This window comes from Eptesicus fuscus, chromosome 7, assembly GCF_027574615.1.
Source record: "Eptesicus fuscus isolate TK198812 chromosome 7, DD_ASM_mEF_20220401, whole genome shotgun sequence".
Classification (NCBI taxonomy): Eukaryota; Metazoa; Chordata; class Mammalia; order Chiroptera; family Vespertilionidae; genus Eptesicus; species Eptesicus fuscus.
In genome coordinates, this window is record NC_072479.1 from 32708890 (window position 1) to 32728705 (window position 19816).

At 38.0% G+C, this 19816-nt stretch overlaps 1 protein-coding gene across 1 annotated transcript in view; it reads left to right on the forward strand.

Moving 5' to 3' along the window:
• Positions 1-19816, forward strand: part of LIN7A (lin-7 homolog A, crumbs cell polarity complex component) — a 143530-nt gene that overhangs the window by 118159 nt on the left and 5555 nt on the right. Inside the window, exon 5 of the mRNA XM_008143811.3 lies at positions 15512-15730. Within this exon, the coding sequence (XP_008142033.1) occupies positions 15512-15730 (219 nt within the window). The remainder of the gene's footprint in view (positions 1-15511; positions 15731-19816) is intronic.

Here is a 19816-nt window from a genome sequence, read left to right on the forward strand (position 1 = left end):
CTCATAACTTGCCCTAGCTTTAGCTTTGGGTGATTTTACAAATATTTTACCAGTGTCATAAACAGAAATGTGCTAAGGCCTCCCCACTTTTCTCTTCTGCCTTAGCATAGAAGGCAGAGTATCTGTTTGACCACTTAGAGTCTGTAACCGGAGGCCACAGGGAACTGAGAATTCTCTGAGTTTTACAAATGGGTCTGAAATGAGGTTGGCCACCAGGAAGATGGGGGACAGTTGTTAATCCTGAAATTCTCTTTATTTTTGTGTCCATGATCTGTTTAAAGTTTTTAAAGATTATATTAAATGATAAGTATTACATTGCCAGTCACTGTTAAGTAGTAGAAAAAACAACTTTAAATATCATTGCCCATGCTAGAGCAATTTAGACAGAGATAATTACCAAAGGAATCCATTGCACACATCGTTTCACATGGGTCCTATTTTATTAATTGGTAGTAGGGATAATGCAAAGCTGTATGATGCTAGTTACCAGGTCACACATCAATCATTTTATGGTATTGATATGGGCAGCTGTTAGAAATATAACTTCCTCTGGTTGTATTGACTATAATTTTAACATATTTTGAGTGTTCCACAAAGGAGCCCAATCACTTTAAACCTGTGTGGTCTTTAATAAATGTATTTAATTTTTAAAGAAAATCATCAAACATTTAATTATATGCAACTTTTAGTAGGCATGTTTGATTATCCTGTGAATAAAACAAATCAAATAGAATCATCAAAATTCCTGTGATGCACTTGTAATTTGTAGGAATGCAGGAACTCGAGTCAGACTTGTAACTTGAACTACCTTTGTTGGATTACTCGACCTAGATATCTGCATGATTATCTGCTTTCTCTAATAGATTAGCTGCACAGTTATTCCACCAATCCCTTAGTTTGAGAGATATTAAATAGGGCAGTAAGCTGAAAAAGTATACATAAATGACCTGTGTCTATGGCATATATGTGTCCAAACAAGTTTAGATAACATTTCCTGGACACAGTCTTCCTATTCACTTATTCATTCAAAGAGTACTTACTAAGCATCTATAGCATACCAGGCACTATTTGAAGCAGTCAGGATTCTCTGATAGAGAAAAATAAAAGAAATACTTTTTTCCTTCATGGAGTCTATATTCCAGTAGGGTAGATAAGCAATAAGCAAAACAAATAAGTAAATACATTTAATGTTAGATGGTGGCAACTACTAAAGAAAATATGAGAGAGAGAGAGAGAGAGAGAGAGAGAGAGAGAGACAGAGCAGTAGAGTGTAAGGAGGGCAGGAAGTGCCAGGGTATGAAAGGAAGTGCCTGGGCAGAGTAGCCTAAATGAGAAGGTGATATTTGCAGAGTGGATTAAAGCAGGTAAGGGGGTGAGCCACCTGAGTATCTAGGGAAGAACATTCCACCCAGAGGAAAGAGTCAAAGTCGCTAGATGGAAAAGCTTTGGCAGATTGGAGCAGCAACAAGGAAGCTAGACATGAGTTAAGTGGTAGTACCTCATTAAAAAAAAAAAAAATTAAAGATTTTGCTAATTAAAAAATTGCAACTTTTAAAAGTATATTTTCTACTTAAATTACATTAAAATGGTATTTTAAAATCCCCACACACTAGGTTTAGAAATAAAACAGGCAGTTCCCCAAATGTAGTGACAAAATTGATAACAAAAGTAACAGAAAAGCTTTGCATTGAGAGCTAACAGGCCAGGCATTTGCTAAGCATTCTGAGTGCACTGGGCCATTTGATTCTCACAGACTAATTCCTTGTGATTTTTGGAGTTGGAGGAGTAATTTGGTAACTTCTCTAAACCTTAGTGTTCACATTGCCAAGAGATGATATTAGTGGCTACCTTGTTTTTATGATACAACATAGTTCCTAACACATAATGAGTACTAAATAAGTGTTGTGATAATTGCTGCTAGTTCAATATTAAGGCATCAGTCATTGGTTTAAATAAGAAATCACTGTTTTCTCAGAGAAGTGACAACATAGTTAAGTCACAAATTTGTTGAACAAACATTAACTAATCCATAAAACTTAGGTATTTATTTAGCCATTCATTTGGCAAAATATTATTGGGCCTGGCATTTAGTCACTAGTGAAATAAAAAATAAATACCCCTGATTTCATGCTTATAGGTCTGGGGAGGAAATAGGCAAGGAAGAAGATCATCTTTACAACGTAAGTTATTTTATAAATAATGATAAGTATGGGGTTCCCTCAGAGATCAGAGAAGGGGCATTAACCCCACGCATGGGAGGGCCAGAGACGGTTCCTCCTGTGGAGAAAAGCTCATAGGCAAGTAGGTATTGGGTAGGTGATTGGAGGCGGTGAGGGGGGTGAAACGCCATATTAAGAGGAAACAATATTAGAGTCCAGACAGAGAAAATTGCATATTCTTGTGTTTGGAGAGTTCAGAGTTGGCAAATGAGGCTGAAAACATAAGCAGAGGCCAGCTTGTAATGAGGCACACTGAGCTGAAGACTTTGAGCTGTATCTGAGCAATACGGGGACTCAGAAGGATTTTAAGCAGGAGAGTGACGTGATCAATTTGCATTTTAGGATGATTACTGTGATTGCAATGTGAAGAGTGGTTTAGAAGGGGCCAGAATTAGAGGCAAGGCAACCAATTTAATATCTACGAGAGGGAACAGACCTCATTATGCAGGGAATAGCTGTTTCTTTGTTTGTTACAACACACTTATTTGGGGGAAAGGAAGGAGAGGATCAATAATAACCATAGCAAAGGAGAAATATAAAGCCAACTCATTTCATTTTCAAAAACATTGCTAGGTTGACTGATTTGTAACTCTCTCTGGGATTTCACATCTATCAAGCTCAAAGTCACTGCAGTTTTTCATCTTAGGAGCCATTAGATGAAAAGCAAAAATTTAAACATGCAGTATTTCATAATTCTTTCTCCCCATTCCCCAGTCGGACACGATTCCCTGAAAGCCTGGATTTATAGCACTCACACTTAAGTATGAATGATCTACCAGGCCATATCACTGAAATGCTAGCACGGATAAATAAACAACCGAGGAGAAACAGAAGAAAGAAAGTCAGGTTTCAACACATGAAGGGTATCAGGAGAAAAAGCATTCCATCCTGGTCGTTTCAGCAGAATTTCGGTGGCAATCCCTTATAATTGGGGCTTTGAAGCAGCCGCAGACCACATTTCTACATTCATAATTTCTGAGCTAATGCAGCTAAAAATCCCTTCATTTCACCTAAATTACCCAGGCAGTTACAGTCACAGTTGATTTTTGCTCAAATCACTTCAAAGCTGTGTCTCAAAGCACTTTTTAAAGAAAATTACCCTTTGCCTCACCTTCTCCAGTTTGTTCTAAGATGACTTCTCCTCTCATTTTCACTTTCCTCATGATGATGCTGCACTAATGTATTAAAACAAATTATACAAGAAATATGTGACTGTGTGCTTATGAGATTTGTAAATAATTCCTTGTGAAAAGACTGAAATCAGATTGAAAAGTCCCTTTAACCACTCGCCTCTCCTTCCCTCCGCCCCAGTTCCTTCCTCTCCCCCACGAAGAATCGCTCTGATGGTGTGCTTTCATCCAAACATTTCCCTTGCACTCAAGTGCACATGCACACTAGCACACAAACATAGTTATTTGATTACTTATTTATTAATTTCTAGAGATAAACTTATGATACTGCAGTGGTTAAAAGGCCAGGCTTGGAAACCGTTAATGGTGTGCCCATTGAAATGTACTGTGCCTCATTTTCCTCATCTACAAAAATGGAATGATAACATCACATCCTCCACCAGGTTGTTAGGGAGAGTAACTATTTTAATAAATTTAAAGCAGATAAAAGAGTACCTGACAGGAGATACTCAAGGAATGTTAGTTGTTATTATCATCATCATTATTATTTTAAGTAAGTTGTAAAACAAATACTAGTACACCAATATTTTATTTTTTTCTTTATTGATTAAGGTATTACATATGTATCCATATCCCTCCATTGCCACCTCTACACCAATATTTTCATATACTTACTCTATGACTTGCTTTCTCGGTTAGAAGTACATCTTGGATATTGAGCCTTGTCAGTACTTACTTAGGTTTTGCAGTCTGCTATATAGTATTCCATAGTATGTGTATACCATAGTTAATTTAAACATTCTCCTACTGATAGATATTGAGTTCGTTACCCAATTGGTTTTTTTGTGATTGTGAACACTGCTTCAATGAAAATCTTTATGTATATGAATAACTATTTTGGGGGGTGAATACTGGTATGTGGTAAGCCAGGTTAAGAGGATATGGGCATAAATTCTTTTAGCAGATACTGCCAAATTGACCTCCAATTTCTATTTCCATATTGTATTTCCATACACATCTCACCAAATCCTTGGCAATGCATTACCATTTTTTAAAAGTAGGTGACTCATTTTTATCCCACTCTGGTTTTAATTTGCACCTCCCTAACTAAAGGTAAAGTTGAGCCTCTTTTACCTGAGGACTTTGTGAGAGGGAACTGGTGATACAAAATCCTGGCAGGAATGACCCAGGCATGTACAATACCAAACAACAACAACAAAAAAAAAACACCTCCAGTGTGATTTTGGATATGAATGAGAAAGTCTTAGAAAATGAAGTTGGAAAGGCTGGTTGGGAGTAGAGAGTGAAGGTCTTTGTAGGCCATTGTAAGGTATTAGCACTTTATTTGGGGCAGGAAAATGACATACTAGAGAATATGTGCTATGTGGAGTGAACTTGGAATGATGTGGGGGGTGGTGGTTTACTAAGACAGGAGAATGGAAAAAGGATCTTCTAGGCTAAGGGAATAAAACAGAAATTATGGCCCCGGCTGGGTGGCTCAGTTCATTGGAGCATCTTCCATATACCACAAAGGTTGCGGGTTAAATTCCCATTCAGGGCACATACCTAGGTTGTGGGTTCAATGCCTGGTTGGGATATTTAGGGGAGACAACCAATCAATGTTTCTCTCTCTCTCTCTCTCTCCACATTTCTCTCTCTCTTAAAATCAATAAACATATCCTTGAATGAGGATTAAAAAAAACACAAATGAAAAATAATGGAAACATGAAGATAGGTGGTAAAATCAAAAGCATGGTATTGCTCATATACTGAAGATAAATATTAAAAAAAAAAGTTTTGGATCTGCCTCTTTAAGGAAGTGCTTTGCATGCTATAGGGCATTTTAATTTTTGTTTTTGGAAAATGAGGGAATATTCATGGGGTACCTGCATTTACTGGGTGCATTCTGTGAGCCAGATTTAGTCTTAGTATTTTACATTAGGATTTCATTAAATCTTAAAGGACATCTTTGAAGAAAATGTTACTCCACTGTTTTGTATGTGTGGTAACAGGTTTAGGGAGATGAAATAACTTGTCCTAAATCATACAGTTGGTAACCTTTGGGCGTAAGCCTCAAAGCCAGGTTTCCCTGAGTTGGTAAGTAAATGCTGGGAGGGCACTATGCGCTGTGCTGGATCCCGGGGAGAAACAACCAAGGCAGCGCAGTCCTGCCAAGGACAGAGTCCACCACAGCTGTGTCCTTTCCGCTCTTCACGAGATCATAAACCAGAGCTTGGGAAGACTGTGTGATTCAGACCAAAATCTGGAGAAGAGTGTATACAAGAGAGAAGCTAAAGGTTATTTTATAACCCAGACAAGAAATTGCAAGGATGAGATGGCAAATGGGGGATAACTATTAACCTGAATTATGACTCATTGGCGGTGGATTGAGGGGAGAGTCCTAATAAAGATGTCCTGGGGGTATTAAGTTGGGGTGGCTGCATGGCTGGTGATAGCAGGAACCAGAAAGAAGGGGAGACAAGAATCTTTGGAGGTTAGATCCCGTTAGAGCATTTAAAATAAGTAAGTTTTATTTGGTAGACCTACCTGAAAATCTTAGCATAAGTCGCTGGTGACAAATTCCAAGAATATTCTGTGGGTGTGCTTTTAATTGGAAAAGTCATTTATATGCAGAGCCAGAGAGATATTGGACAGTAAGCCTGATTTTTTTTTTTTTTTTTACTTTCCACTTCTCCTGCAAGAAGGCATCTGCATTGTTGAGTCTCTGCAATCTAATTAGATGTTATAGCTATTATTAACGTGTTTTATCTATGGCACACAGCAACATAAAGGTCCCTGCTGCTTTACACTTCACAGGAAACACATTTGACAGCTCTGGACTCAGACAACTCCTATCTAGATTTGTGGGGTTTCTCCCATATGCTGTATATTAATTGTCTGAGCAACTAGGATTCTGAAACAGGTTCAATAATAGAGCGTATCCTTTGAATAATTTCAGGAACCTATTATTGTCTCTGTGACACCCCTTAGAAAATGATGGTCTCTGTGAGATCACTAGAATAAGATGCTGAAGGGAGAAAAAAACACCAACTATTCTGGCTGACAGAATTCTGGGTCCTGCAGCATAATGCATGCTGTCATCTCGAGAGAGCAGACAGGATGATGAATTCCATGCTTATTAGCAAAATAAGGTTTCCCACAAACTTCTTATAACCTCGCATATGGGTTTTTTTGTAAGTTGAAAAAAAATGTCATAGAACCTTCCAACATTAGCCCTGTCCCCACCACAATAACAACACCACCTGCCATAAAAGTCAGTGGGGACTACTTGAAGGGTGGGCTTTGGTATTAGTCCTCATGGATAGCAGCCAGGGTCCAGGTTTGCAGCACTGGCTCATCAACATGTAAAAGCTCTCGCCTGAGTCTGGGTACTTCTAAACTAGCGTTGCCATTCTAAGCCCAGCTCCATCACCCTTGGCATTCTGCAGTGGCAGGAGATCATGCTCCACGGTGACAGGTCTGCCTGAGGGTCTTGGCAGAATTGCAGTGAGCGAAAATGACATGGGTGGCCTCAAAGCTACTTTTCAAACCTTTCTCTTAACTCAGATCTCTACTTGCCTTCCCCTTCTTCATGCCCTTTGATGTTCAACGGGCAGGGGGAGAGAGAGAAACATTGATGTGAGAGAGATACATGGATCAGTTGCATCGAACCTGAAATTTGGGTACCGTGACTGGGAATCAAACTCATGATCTTCCAGTGCATCAGACGATGCTCCAACTAGCTGAGCCACGCCAGCCAGGGCCCATGCTTCTTTGATAAAATTGCTACCCTTCATGACCACTGAAAATTCAAATTCTACAAGGGCTGCTGATTTCAAAAACAAACACAAAAACAAATGTGTGTTGAAGAAATATCATGTACCAGAGACACTACTCTGCACTCTTTAATCTTTGCAGCATCTTCCTGTGTCCTCATGTGTCTTCCTGTCTCGGTTTGCCCGGGACGGAGGCATTTCCTGGGACTTTCACTCCTCAAACTGGCACTGTCTCTCCCTGGGGACTGAGGCACAGAGGCAGAGGCCATGCTCTGGAGGTCACAGTTCTCCTCAGGGATTTGTCTACTATTCCCACCCGGATCTGCTGACCCCGATCCCTGGCCTTTCTGCCCTGTCACTTTGGCTGTACTAAGGGTCAGTTTGATGATTGATTTGATTAAGGAGTGACACTAAATTTTAGTGGCTGAGACGTATTTGCATGTCTCAGTGAGCTGTAAAAGTGGCGAGTATGAGAGAGGCAGTTCTCCGTGGGCATGTGGGGGATGGTGGTTATCACATCCCCCAACTCCTCCCTTGTGCCAAACCAGACACTCCTGCTTCCGAACATTTGCAAGAGGCCTTGCCCCTGGGAATTTAGTGTCACCATGTGTGGTGGCTGGGAGAGTGTGGGCAGGCACAGAGTGCGTTTTGGAGGCACAGATCAGTCTGAATCATGATTGGGAAGAGTTCCCTCTAATCTTGACTTTCTAGATAAAACCTGCCACTCAAACATTAACAGACTGATTTAAAGATCTCATTTTCTAGGAATATTTTCCCACACAGCTTTGTTCTGTTTTCAAAGTGCTCACATTTGTATTATTGACAATGGTTGTGTGTGTGTATGTGTGTAAGTATATATGTATATGTATGTGTATAAGTATATATGTGTGTGTATGTGTATAAGTATATATGTATATGTGTGTGTATGTGTATAAGTATATATGTATATGTGTAATGCATATAGACATATGTATGTGTGTACACGTGCATACATGTATGTGTGTTTGGTGTGCGTGCGTGAGTATATATGTGTTTGTGTACATTTGTGTGTGTATGTGTATGTGTTTAATATTTATCCCAACAACCATCAGAATTATTTTTTAGTCTTTTGGCGCTAGAACAGCAGGAGTTGAGCAGAGTTACCATAAAGCATTAAAACTTGAGATGTAGTAGCTGCATCTGTTTCCAGTTTTAGTCTACAGATCTGAAAGGTGGGCTTGAGATCAACCAATTGTTAATTTATGATTTCTGGCACTGATTTTTTCTTTAGGCTGTTGCTCCCTTCAGGTTTTCTGTCCCTGGGCCCGCTGCTCTTCACTTTCATGTTCCAAACTTTTTTATTTATAACTACTCTCACAGGATAAAAATATGTGTAATTATATATGCTTTCTCCCCTATTAACCTCTTTGCTCTTTTGCAGTGTTTGGTTATTGGATGACTTTCCCCTCTCGGGTTCACTCACACTGTGTGATCTATCAAGTGAATCTCCTGTACAAGCTCCTTCCCTTAACTGAGTGTGACACTGTGGAGAGACGGAGACCAAGTTTTTACAAACAAATAATGATCACTTGTAATTAGCGTATCAATTGTATGTATGGAGATGATGCTTCTCTGTTACTTGAGTGTGGTCAGAAGCAGTTGACTTGCCTAAGTAGTTTTAAACATTCTTCCAATGAACTCCGTACACTATTAATTTATTTCGTAAATGTTCGCTTCCTAGATAACATAAAAGAAACTTCTACCTCCTGCAAAGGCAAATTAGATTTTGTTGTTGCTGTTGTCTTTAAGCACTTGAAGCCCTGCAACAGAATTATCACAGAGGAAATCGCTCAACAAAGAGTTAGCATTTGTTGGATCTCTTCAAGGGCCAGATGCTCTTCCAAAGTGCTTTGTGTATATTAAATTTAATGCTCATAATGGTCCTATTAAGTAGATACTCTGTGATACCCATTTTACAAATGAGCAAATTTAGGCTTGGAGATACTAAGTTCCTTGTTTGACTCACAAAGCTGATAAGTGCAGAAGCTCAAATTCAAACCCAGTACTGGCTCCTTAGCCAGATGATAGATGATAGATGATAGATAGATAGATGATAGGTAGGTAGGTAGGTAGGTAGATAGATAGATAGATAGATAGATAGATAGATAGATAGATAGGGCTTATTCATTGACTATTTACTGAGCATACAGTAGTAAGGGTCACCCTGTCCTTGGACAGTCTAGTGACAGCAGAATGATTATAAACTGATAAATTACTGTACACTGAAACAGATATTAATATTTAGGCAGGAAGAAAGTACTATGAGAGAGCATTAGCATATTTTTCCCAAGGGATATGTGTGGTACTTTTTATACACTTGCCACTTTTCTTCAGCAGAAGATAATACAGTACATTTAGAACAGGATATTAACATATTTGAGAAAGGAAAAGTATTAAAGTCATAAAGGTTTTTTTCTAAATATATCCTGTAGCTTGTGCAGAGATAGTTCATTCTTAATTAACCCAATTAATATAAATTTTTTAAATGACCCAAAATGCTGACTATGGAGCTATACTAAGCCACAATTATAAGATTTTCTTACCTAAAGAAAGCCAGCCCTCTTTCTGCTCTCAAAAAGACATGAATAGGGAAAGCCACCAAATGATATTTACTTTCTCTTTCTTATCTTTTTTAAGGCTGTGGATTGGTAGGTTAGAGCCTAGTCTCCAGTTCATGTCCATCTGTTCTGCTTACTACCTGAGGACCTAGGATAAATTTCCTATAGAGTTGTTGTGAGGATTAGATATAATGTACACATGGCTGTCAGCAGTGCCTAGCACTTAATAAGCGCTCAATAACATTAGAGTACACACACATTTGTAAGTTTAGACACACATACTTAATATCGGAACACCTTCATTGACTAAAAGCAACTCTATCATAATGATCAATCACCATAACCTTTGTGGGAAAGAAGTGCGTCAGTCTTTGACTCTTTTGGACCTTTCCAAGCTGAGGATCATAACCACTAACAGTGAGCCCTTCTGGTAGCTTCACGAGGCTCTCTCACTGGCGCAACTCATACTGTTTAGAGCTAGGAATTGACAGATCTTGTCTTGGTCACTAGTTCTTATCCTTCTACATCACACAAAAACCAATCTACCATGGTCTACGTTAGTTAATCTAGAAAGGCAGAATGAGGTTGTTGAGAAGGCAATCATCAAGAATCATGAGTTCTAATCCAGCCGTGCAACTAACAGATTTGTAATATGGACCAGGTCACAGCCATTCTTGGTGTTTGTTTCCTTATACATTAAGTTGCAAGGAGATAACGAGATTATTTCTAAGGGCCTTTACAAGTATAATGATCCGAGTTTCTGAGCGACTTATTTGCACTAAAATATATTATAATCCAATACCCTTGATAACATTTATTCCCTGATAACACCATTTGGCCCTTAATCTAAAGGAATTATGTGTCATTTAGGAGCCTATGCAGAAACTAGACTAGATAAACCTAGAATAACTGATAGGTATAGCCATCTCTCGGTTATCCAACAAAGTGTTTAAGCAATTTATCAGCAAGCTGGGTCAGGATTGTGTTCATGTAAACCTCACAGAGAAAGACTTTCATACAGACCTGGGAATAGGCCATTGTGCAGTGATTGTGCACAAATAACTATATTCCTCCCCAGGGCAGGCATTTCTTCCATTTGCAGTCTTGTAAGGGTCAACATTTAACAACTATCACAGGGGATAGAGCACATATCATGAGCAAATTCATGTATGCAGTGCAATCCAAAATTCTCTCTTAAAGAGGATTTGTAATCAACCAGAAAATTGGGCATACCAAGAAATGCTATCCATTTTGATATCTCACAATGGGTGGGGATAGAAAAACAATTCAATGATGAGAATGCAGCCATGTTTAACTCACCAGCCACTGAGTTGCTAAACTTCCATCAAGTTAACTAACTTTAAAGCTTCCTAGGCTTACTACTGCATGGGATTGCTAACAAAACAAGTATGTATCTGGTTATTTACTGAACTATTTTCTTCCCAGCTTTCTGAATAAAAATATATTCCTTTACTATATGGCATCATTACAGAAGTTTCAGTTTTTATAGTTTAATGCCAGTTTAGTATTTTATTTATGCATTTGGAAGTGGTAATAAAATTATTTGAATCCTCCTTTCCATATTGATTTCTATGAGTATCTTTTTAAAAAAATAGCAGGAAAAGATAGAAATATTTTCAGGATAGGGATGTCTATTCTTAGTATATTTTAATGTATTTTAGAGAATGCTCATATCCCTCTGCCTTCTTTGCCAGCCCTTACCTCCTTAATTACATCCAGCTTTAACCAGATAGATGCTTGTTGAAAAGTCTTATTAAATTAATCCATGTCAATGACTTCCTCAAGTTTCAGTATACACAACAAAACTCTAAAAGCCAGAGGCACGGAAACAGGGCACGGATGGAGCTCAGAGGGAAGGGGGAGGGAATGCTGTCAGAAATTAACCAAAGAACTTACATGCATATATGCATAATCTATGGACATACTTGTATTAAGAGTGAAATACAGACTAAGTCAAAAGTAGGGATAAATTATAAACTTTCAGGGCTCAAGGAATTCCTGTGTGTCAATGTGGATACCCTAACTGAACACATAGTTTGGCCTCTTGTGATGCATGGAACAAGAACTTTATGGGGCCAAAACCGGTTTGGCTCAGTGGATAGAGCGTCGGCCTGCGGACTCAGGGGTCCCAGGTTCGATTCCAGGTCAAGGGCATGTACCTTGGTTGCGAGCACATCCCCAGTAGGGGGCGTGCAAGAGGCAGCTGATCAATGTTTCTCTCTCATCGATGTTTATAACTCTCTATCTCTCTCTCTTCCTCTCTGTAAAAAATCAATAAAATATATATAATTTTTTAAAAAAGAACTCTATGGGAAAGCAGTCTGCTTTTTTGTTTTATCTTAAAAGATAAAGTAAGAAGAGAGAAAACTGCCTTATTCTTATTAAGAATTTATCCCAAGGGACTAAAAGCACTCCAGTGATCAATAATAGGTTAAGGAGGCAAGCATAAGCACTCAAAATATCCTTAAGAGAGGCAAAGAGAGACCCAGAACAATTTTTGAGATAAGAGTTAAGAATTTTTTTGGAAAACAATTAAAAAACAAATTTAAGGAATGTTTGAAATAATACATTCTACAAACATTCTTATATTTCTTCAAATCTCTCTGTAAGAGATACCTCTTATTTTCCATTATACTGTTCAGTTGTGTAATTTATATTATTTTAACTAAGCACTGTTAGTAGTAGAAATGAAGAATTATGACACTCTGCCTGGATCTTAGGCAATGGTTCTGTGCACTGGTGAAGAGGACAAAGTAAAAGGTAGATTAAACCAGGAGACCTGTTAACTCTGCGTAGCCGGAAAGAATCTGAGTCATTGTTGAAACCAGAGATAGAGCGTCAAGGCAAAAATGTTTTATTCAAAGACCATGGATTCTGCTGTTCATAAACTAACTGTGTTTGGGGACAGCAGAGCAGGGGTGGCAGAGGGTAAGCCTGACAGTGCTGCAGGGATGGGATCGCACACCAGCCCTGTGTGGCTCAGCTATTCACTGTGGCGAGAGCCTAATGGTCCCACAGCCCTCTTGTGGCAACTCTAAATTGCAGGCATAGGGCCTAAACTGGGATAATGGGCCTCTACAGGTCTGGCCTAGAATTTCCAACCCTAATAAATGAAAGCTAATAGAACAAAAGCCAAAAAGTATTCTGGGCCTAGAGAATGATGAACCATTGTTACTGAAACATATAAACACCCAAGTTTTAATATTAAAAAATAAATGAGAGAAGGGAATGGATAACCAAATCACCCAGTTTCCCTTTTAAAGGAGAATTCCATACATGAACAAGTCATGTGGAGGCAAATTACAAAGAAATTACATGCACACTGAAAATAGAGTTTGTATTGTTCAAAGTTTCTTTTGTCCTTTATGTTCTTCCAAAGAACTATAACTAGTAAAATAAATGCTTAATAAACACCTGCTGAGTGACCAAGTCAATGATTGAGTGAATAATGAAAAGAATGATTAGTCAATGAACAAGCCTATTTTCCTAAGCTTCAGCCAGAGATAAAAATTCATTCTGCCCATCAGTTATTTATAACCCTTGCTCTCTATGTAACCCAGATTTGGCGAAGGAGTGGTTATATAAGTTGCCTCCAGGGCTCACAATGGTCATTTCTTAAACTCTTAATATCTGCCTGTTTCCTGACTAATGATTGAAGCAGGGCTCTTAAGGGTCACTGAATGCCTCATTGCTAAATTCAAACCGTTTTTTTTTTTCTCAGTCCACATCCACCTTGCTGAAGCAGATGGCAGAATGGAACACAACCTCTTAAATCTTCTTGATCTAATCTGTACAATAATAGTAGGAATATGAATCACAAGATACAATTGAAGTGGGTTTGAAATGCACTCAGTGTGAGATCCATATTTAGTTTCCCTTCTACTTGGATTAAAATGTAATCTCAACCTGTTTGGAGCGACCTTCTCTGCCACTTCAGTGCCACTCTTAGGTGTGCTGGCAGTCTTTCAGCCCGTCTCTGTCCCTATTTGTCTCATCATATAGAAGTTTCTTCTCTGAGCTTTATCCAGCAAGCAAATCAGAAAGGCCTTTGTGTACTTCTATCCTATAAATTGGGGGTATGTCCTCTGTCCTGGGGAATAGCTGAGAGGGAAGAGCACTGTCTCCTTTCCTTAGGGTCTTAGAATGTCTGCTTACAACTTCCCTTGGCCTTGCTTCTGCCTAATTCCAACACAGAGAAGCTTTAGAAGGTTTGGGAGAAGTCTCTCTGTGTTTACTTCGAGTAAAGATAGTTTCTCCAACTATTATCTGTGCCATTGTGTTCAAGTGATTACTTTGAAACTCAAAAGCCAAGAATTAATTTTATTTTCTGCATTTTGTTATAACTACTTTATAGGGATGTGTGCATCTTTGATTATATTCTTCATACATTCCGCTGACAATAAAAATGCTTATTATAAAATATTTGACATATAACAAGAGTGCCCTCCAAAAAAATTATGCCAGTTTTTGTGAAATTATTATTAGTGTATGAGTCCCATTTTCCTACATTCTTGTTAATACACTACATTTGAAAATATATATTTATGGTTTTTAAATTAAAAATGAAATATTTTGTGTTTAATCTATATTTGTTTGATTACTAGGGAATTTGAACATTGTTCCATAAACTTATGGTACATCTGGGATTTTTAAATTATTACTTGTCATGAGTTCATTTGCCCATTTTGTTAGATCTTTATTGACTTATAAGAGTTTTTCATTTGAAGAATATTAATAAATTGACTGTTGCATATGAAAAATATGTTTCTGGTTTGTTTTTTACCTTTTTACAGTGTGTGAGAAATTGAAACTTACAATTTTTAAATCTGATTTTGTGAATTTTTTTATCTTTGGTATTTTTACTTAAGAATTAATTTTTCATGCAAGATGATGACTGTTCCCCTATGTTACATTTTAGTTGTTTTATGGTTTTATTTTTACATTTAAAATTTAATCAATTTGTTATATTTAGCATTGACTGTGAGATTGGGGTCATTTAATTATTACTTGTTCCAGCATCATTATTTAATAATCATTTTCCCCTTTGATCTAAATTCCATGTTTTTCATATAATAAAATTGACATATAATGGATCTGCTTCTGGACTCTGTTCTGCCTCTCATTACATCAAAAAGACTGGACTTCACTCATGTGAATAAATACTTAATAAATACTGATATCTGATAGGAAAGCCATCCTTTATTACCATTTCTTAATTTTTCAAAATTTTCCTGACTAGTACATTTACTATTCCAAATAAAATTTAGAAATGCCATTCTAAATGTTAGCATTATATTTTAGGTCATTATTTCTCACCCTCTTCACTTGAAACCCCACCCAATCTATTCTGTACCCTAGTGCTGTGGTCGGCAAACTGTGGCTCGCGAGCCACATGCGGCTCTTTGGCCCCTTGAGTGTGGCTCTTCCACAAAATACCACGGCCTGGGCGAGTCTATGTTGAAGAAGTGGCGTTAGAAGAAGTTTAAGTTTAAAAAATTTGGCTCTCAAAGAAATTTCAATCGTTGTACTGTTGATATTTGGCTCTGTTGACTAATGAGTTTGCCCACCACTGTCCTAGTGAATCCTAACCTGATTATAGTTCAACTTCAAAGTACTAAATAATAATGATGATGACAATAAATCCCATTTGCCATGGCTTCTCGAAATTTCAAATGTCTATATTTTAATATGATACTAATTTCAGATTTGTCACTCAAGAAAATGAACATGGAAACTCGCCACTTTAAGAAGTGTCACTGTCTTTTCAGAGTGTGGAAGGCGAACACCATGAGAAAGCTGTGGAACTACTCAAGGCTGCTAAGGACAGCGTCAAGCTGGTGGTGCGATACACCCCGAAAGTCCTGGAAGAAATGGAGGCTCGCTTTGAGAAGCTGCGGACAGCGCGGCGTCGGCAGCAGCAGCAACTGCTAATTCAGCAGCAGCAGCAACAGCAGCAGCAACAAGCACAGCAAAACCACATGTCATAGGTGAGAAGTGCCTTCCTCTGTGCGGGAAAGTCCATTGCATATTCCAGTGTTTGTTTGTTTGTTAAATAGTTTTTATTGATTTCAGAGAGGAAGGGAGAGGGAGAGAGAGATAGAAACATCAATGATGAGAAGAATCATTGATCAGCTGCCTCCTGCACGCACCCCTACTGGGGATGGAGCCTACAACCTGGGCATGTGCCCTGACTGGGAATTGAAGAGAGGGCTCCTGATTCATAGTCAATGCTCAACCACTGAGTCACACCAGCTGGGCTAGTGTGTGTGTGTGTGTGTGTGTGTGTGTGTGTGTGTGTGTGTGTGTTTGTTTGTTTTAATATGGTTTCTTAGCTGGAATAAAATTATTAGATTTAATAATTAAAAATACAGTCAAACAAATAACAATAATCTCAGAAAATGTAAACGCAATAGATGCTGCTTTGAGTGCCATTCAGGCACATTCTTTGTAAATGCAAGATATTTTGGAAAATAATATACTTTGGGAGGACCAGGTACAGACGCTTGATACCTTTTTACAAATTAGGAAAATTCAGCCTCTCTGCAAACCCAGATCCTCAGGCACAAAGCCAGACGACAAGGGTGGAGGCTGAAATCCAGCTCCCCGCTCACTCCCGTGGCCAGGGGCCTTGGCACAGTGCGCAGACTGAACAACCTCTAGTGCTGAGGCTGGGAAGTCCCCCTTTGGAATATTGAAATACAACTGTTAGGAAACTGTTTCACTGAAAAGAAAGAAGTAGAGACTTGTCAGTGTCCATGCTAGGAAAGATTTTGAAATTCTCTTTAGATGTTCATTTAGAATGTGCCCAAGACGCACCTGCCTTTTCCTATATTCCACTTGGCAAAGAATACTCATATTTTTCTATATAGCTTAAGAAAATTCAAGGAAAAAATCTTAAGAGTCTTTGAAGTATCTGCTATGTGCTAGGCCCTTCTCACATGTTATTCCTCACCCTCAGAAGAACTCTTTAATGTAAGTATCATGAAAACCCACTTTTTAAAAATGAAGCTCCAGTAATTTCAGTGGAGTCCCCATAAGCATAGTTACAAGTAGCACAGAATTATTTTACTTTTCGCTCTACCAGGTATTTCATCTGCTAACATCGGGTATTCTGGAATTATATAAATTTATCTTGCTATCTTTTGGAGGCCACAGCTTATATCGTTAGATATCCCTACACTATGACATCTGCAAATATTTGTTTGAAATGAGGTTCAAATGCTCTTAGAAAAATGACAAGGGGTAGTGGTGATTTTAACTCCTTCAATGTCAGATTATTATTTGCACAACCAGAAACATTGGATATGACATGAGACTTTCAATTTTTTGTGACACTTATGAAAAGCAGAAGCTACATGGAGAAGTCAAGAGTATGGGATTTTTCCTCAGAGAGTTGGGAATTCAACAATCTATCTTGCTTTTATAGCCTCCTAATCTTATTATATATACATCTTACTTTGGTGTCTTTATCTAAACCTCCATTTCATTTTAAAATCTACATTTATTCAACAGTGAATATTTATTGAGCACTACGATGGGCGAGGTACTGTTCAATAGGCTGAAGAACCAGCACGAGCTAAGAAAAGTCCTTGCTCTCATGGTGCTTACATCCTGATTAGAGGAGATAGTTAATAAATAGGTAAATTAAAATATCCTAGAGGGACCAGTATTTTGTAGAGTTAAAATTAGAGACTTGTTAGATCATGACTTTCAATTAGGTGACCAGGGAAAACTTCTCAAAGGAGGTGACATTAAACTTTAAATTGAATGATTAGGAGAAGCCAGAAACGATCAGAAGGGGAGGAAAAAACCAGTGTAGTAGTTCTAAGGCTAACATGAGCTACTTGATGTTTGAGAAGCAGAAAGAAAGCCAGGGTGGTTAGGGAATAATGAGAAGGACAGTGAAATAGATGGGGGCCAGGTCACAGAAAGCTTTTTAAACCACTGAGGGAAGTTAGATTTTATTGCAATTGAAGCCATTCAAGGTACTTAAGGAGGGGAGTGACATGATCTGATTTAGGTATTACAAATGATAACTCTGGCTGCTATCAAGAGAATAGAGTATTGCAGGGTAAGAGTGAAAACAGAGACCAATTAGGAGGCTATTAGTTAGTAGTCTAGACAAGTAATGTGGTGGTTTGGAACAGGATGATACTATCAAAAGGGAATGCCATGGATGCACATGGACAAGTTATTTTGTCCATATCTTTCTCTCTCATCCATTCCGAATGTAAATGTACTTTACATTTATACTTTCAAATCCTTTTAAATGTCTCTTTGCTAATAACAATTCACTATTTTTTAGTCAAGCATTGACACTCATTTCACTAACTCATTTTCTTCCATCCTCATATTATAGACTTGTACCAACTCTTCTCATTGATATGTCACTGGCCCACAGTGCTGGAAGCCAGTTCCAGCATGTCATAATTGCAAGAGTTTCATCGAAAGGTTGATGGAACTTGGGGACTCAACAAGGGCTGAGTCACATATGTTATCGCCTGCTGGGAATGGCTGAAAGGCATTTCCCCAAACCTGAAAGGGATGCATAAATTGATTGCTTGCTGCCCTTGTAGCTAAGGGCATCTTAATCTACATGCTATTGCCTCCTACTGGCCAAACACCTGAACAGCCGTAGGTTATTCCCCAATCTGACAATGGATTCTGTACCTAACCCTACCCTTTGATGTGTATATCTCCACCTCACCTTAGGACAAATTGTGTTAATAAAAAGCAAGGGGTCCTGAGACAAGGAGAACTTGATTTCTTCAGCCAAGCTCCTCTGCCCGCCCCTTCCCCCCCCCACCCCCCCCCCCCCCAATGACTTTCAAAATTATGTTTGGTCTCTGGACTCTTATTTAATTTATTCACAGTGCCTTCTCCAGGTTCCTGAACCCTTCTAGATGCTGGATCAAGACCACCGGTATTAACACAGTAAATTTTTTCTGAAGTATTTTGAAAGAAATATGTTACCATTCTGACTTCTGAGGTCTTACTAAAAACTTACAGCATTATGCTCTCTCAATCATCTTTGGAAGTATACAACGTGGCCATAAATATTTGCTGGACCATAAACTCAACATCATTTCTCTGTTCTATCAGCCTTCATTAAACCACTTCAGAATTTCCTACTGTCTCACCACTGAAGACTAACATTTTTAATAAAAGACAATTACAAACGATGTTTTTTTCTTGCACATTATGTAGTAAAGCTCTATTTAAGTGAACATTACATTTATATTTATACTCGCCAAGACAACACTTTCAATCTTACACAGGCATGGACCCTTGACATAAAACTGTGGTGACCATTTCAAGTACAAAGCAGAATAAAACTGAGTCATGTCACCCAGGGATTTTATGGTGAATTTATAGTCAGAGACCTACATTAGCTCTTGCTCAACTTTTAATTAATTAAGATTTTTAAGGATTAAATGAGATTTGCTACACTTGCTAACTCATGCTATGGTGGCTTTTGCAAAGACATTTGAAGCTAATTTTACATATTTACTTTGAACAGATCTCTGATATTTTTTAAGTATGACAAATCAAGAAAAGATTAGGTAAAGCAAAAGACTTGTCAGATATTACCTTATTGCTTATCACACAAAATATAATTTCTGTTTTCTAGAAATGGGGATGGCTGAAAGGCATTTCCCCAAACCTGAAAGGGATGCATAAATTAAAAACTCTGAGATGGTATAAATTATGGAGTAATTAGCATGGTAACTGCTGAATACAAATGGAAAAAAAAATATGTTGCATGCAGATAGTATGTGGAAAATGTCCCTTATACCTACTTCTAATGTTAAACTCCATTGAAGTAAAATGCAGTTGTTTTTTCTCCAGCTTCCATGTTTGGTAATAAGAAAGAATAGATTACATTTTCTAAAATGTAGTAGATATGATCACTATACAATTATATTATAGAATCTTAAACAGAGTGTATGAATATAGGGTTTTTTTAATCTATACTCACTTTTCAAAATTTTATTTTTCAATTACAGTTTACATTAAATGTTATTTTGTATTAGTTTCAGGTATACAGCATAGTGGTTAGACAATCATGTCCT